Here is a 2,016-nt window from a genome sequence, read left to right on the forward strand (position 1 = left end):
GACTTGCCCGTTCGTAGCATAAATTGATCTATCTGTGGCCATAACAGTCTCCCACGTACCTATGCGGAGTTTATAAAGCTCCGCTTGATCGAGTGGAAAGAAATTTAGAGGAAGATACCATCCTCAGCCCCTTGTATTCGTTAGTTGTGTGGCCAAAACCCAACCCACCAGCAGAAGTTTTCATAAAGGAACAAAGCACAATTGAATGAGAATGTGAAGTTCCTTGCTCCGTCCAGATGGGAAGAACAGAGCACAATTGAAAATTGCTTTTGCATTCCACATAAATTACATGTCACCCACAAGCACTTTCATGATTGTATCAAAAAATTACATCATCCTCTTTCTCACCGACAAATAATTAATACCCAAAAAAAAAAAACATCATACATCTGAAGTTCAATGAAATAAACATCTAATACGATTCGATAAATGAATCTTTCATACAATGAGTAAAGACTTAAATATTATCTTATCAAAGAAAAGATGGTAATGATCAAATAAAAGCAGATGGTCTTGTTCTTCCATATGTTCCGCTGTCGTTCATAGTTGTTAATTGTTGGTCACCCTTGCTAGTGAAAAGCCTGAAAAGATAGCAAATATGAGATTTGAAGAGGTTGTAATATATTTCAATTTATTGACCACTCAAGGAATTGCATTGCTAAACATAGTTGTTATGCATAAATACATATAAATCAAAAGATTAATAACTTAATTAACCAGGCTGAATATTCAAATGAAAAGATTATTACAAAAATTCCATATTAATTAAAGTTAACAATTGACATGCAACCTCATGCTCAAGCAACGTGACAGTTATATGAACTTAAATGAACCAATAAGCAACAAGACATTCATACGTTATTGCTTCAAATTTGGTAAAAATGATGTCATAAATTGATAAATAAGAGATATCATGCTTCTAACCTTTTCTTCGTAGATATTCAGATCTATTTTGCTTTGCTTTGCTTTGCTTAGCCTTCTCTCATGATGTCATGCATATCTTCTTTTCTTTTCTTTTCTTTTCCTTTCTTTGACTCGCACCACCGGCATTTCCTTGAATAAGTTTGGCATGTTTGTATAACATTTACTTCATTGAGTAAAACAAGACTTTCAACGAAAGTATTCTTGGCAAAAAGAAATCCCTCGGCTTTAATTTCTAGATTAATAAATTTATGTGCCTTAGGATCATATAAGACCAGCTTTTTTTGCCTTACCCACAAAATCTTTTCGTTGTTAATAAAACTGAAGATCGACCCAAAGGGCTGACCCTTTAAATCAACAGTAAATTGTTTAGTCCAAGACTCTGCTACGCCATATTCCTTCATTAACCAAATGGTACAGCTGAAATCAATATGTTGTTGTGGGATATACTCCATTAAAGAAAGCAATCCACCATAAACCCCAATTTCAGCATAATTCTTCTTCAAACTACTTATTAGACGATCCGGAAACTTCATCACTTGGAATTCTTCATCACACATATGAAACAACAAAACAACAAATTCCAATTCAGGACCGGAAGATGGCCAACATCTTAAATGATTTCCAACCCAGTGGATTGCCCCATTCACTAGAACCTGCGGATCCGCATATATATTATACTTAAAATCGTCGGCAACCCAAACCGTCTCCCAAACGCCTGTGCGGAGTTTATACAGTTCCGCCTTAGGTGAAAAAGATAACCATTGTTCGTAGACTATTCTCACGACCTTGTAATCGTTACTTTTATGGTCAAAACCGAACCCCTGAACACAGCGGCCTCTGTTGGCCGGCACATCAATGCAAGGTCGAGGAAGAGTGATAGACATTCTAATTGAAGGGTTCCAAAGAATCAGGGGTCCGAAACGATGGTCATCAATCTCATCTTTGATCATAGTCATAGTAAAAAGTATTAATCCCTTGCATTCAAGGACGAAACTATACTCTCTACCTCTAATTTGGCATGGATATTCAAGTTTTTGAAACTTGTTGAATGAACCATCGATATGGTGTAATTGGTATTGTGTCACTCCGTCT

General features: G+C 36.0%; 1 protein-coding gene across 1 annotated transcript; it reads right to left on the bottom strand.

Moving 5' to 3' along the window:
- Nucleotides 1-712: 712 nt before the first annotated feature.
- Nucleotides 713-1,880, bottom strand: LOC132177260 (F-box protein CPR1-like). The gene is made up of 2 exons (XM_059589510.1): nt 1,215-1,880; nt 713-721 (listed from the first exon to the last, which is right to left on the bottom strand). Exons 1-2 carry the CDS (start codon nt 1,878-1,880, stop codon nt 713-715), a joined length of 675 nt encoding a protein of 224 aa, XP_059445493.1.
- Nucleotides 1,881-2,016: the final 136 nt, after the last annotated feature.

This window comes from Corylus avellana, chromosome ca4, assembly GCF_901000735.1.
Source record: "Corylus avellana chromosome ca4, CavTom2PMs-1.0".
NCBI lineage: Eukaryota > Viridiplantae > Streptophyta > Magnoliopsida > Fagales > Betulaceae > Corylus > Corylus avellana.

Coding starts and splice junctions, on each gene's coding strand:
- LOC132177260 (XM_059589510.1), bottom strand. CDS start 1,880: ATGACTATGATCAAAGATGAGATTGATGACCATCGTTTCGGACCCCTG.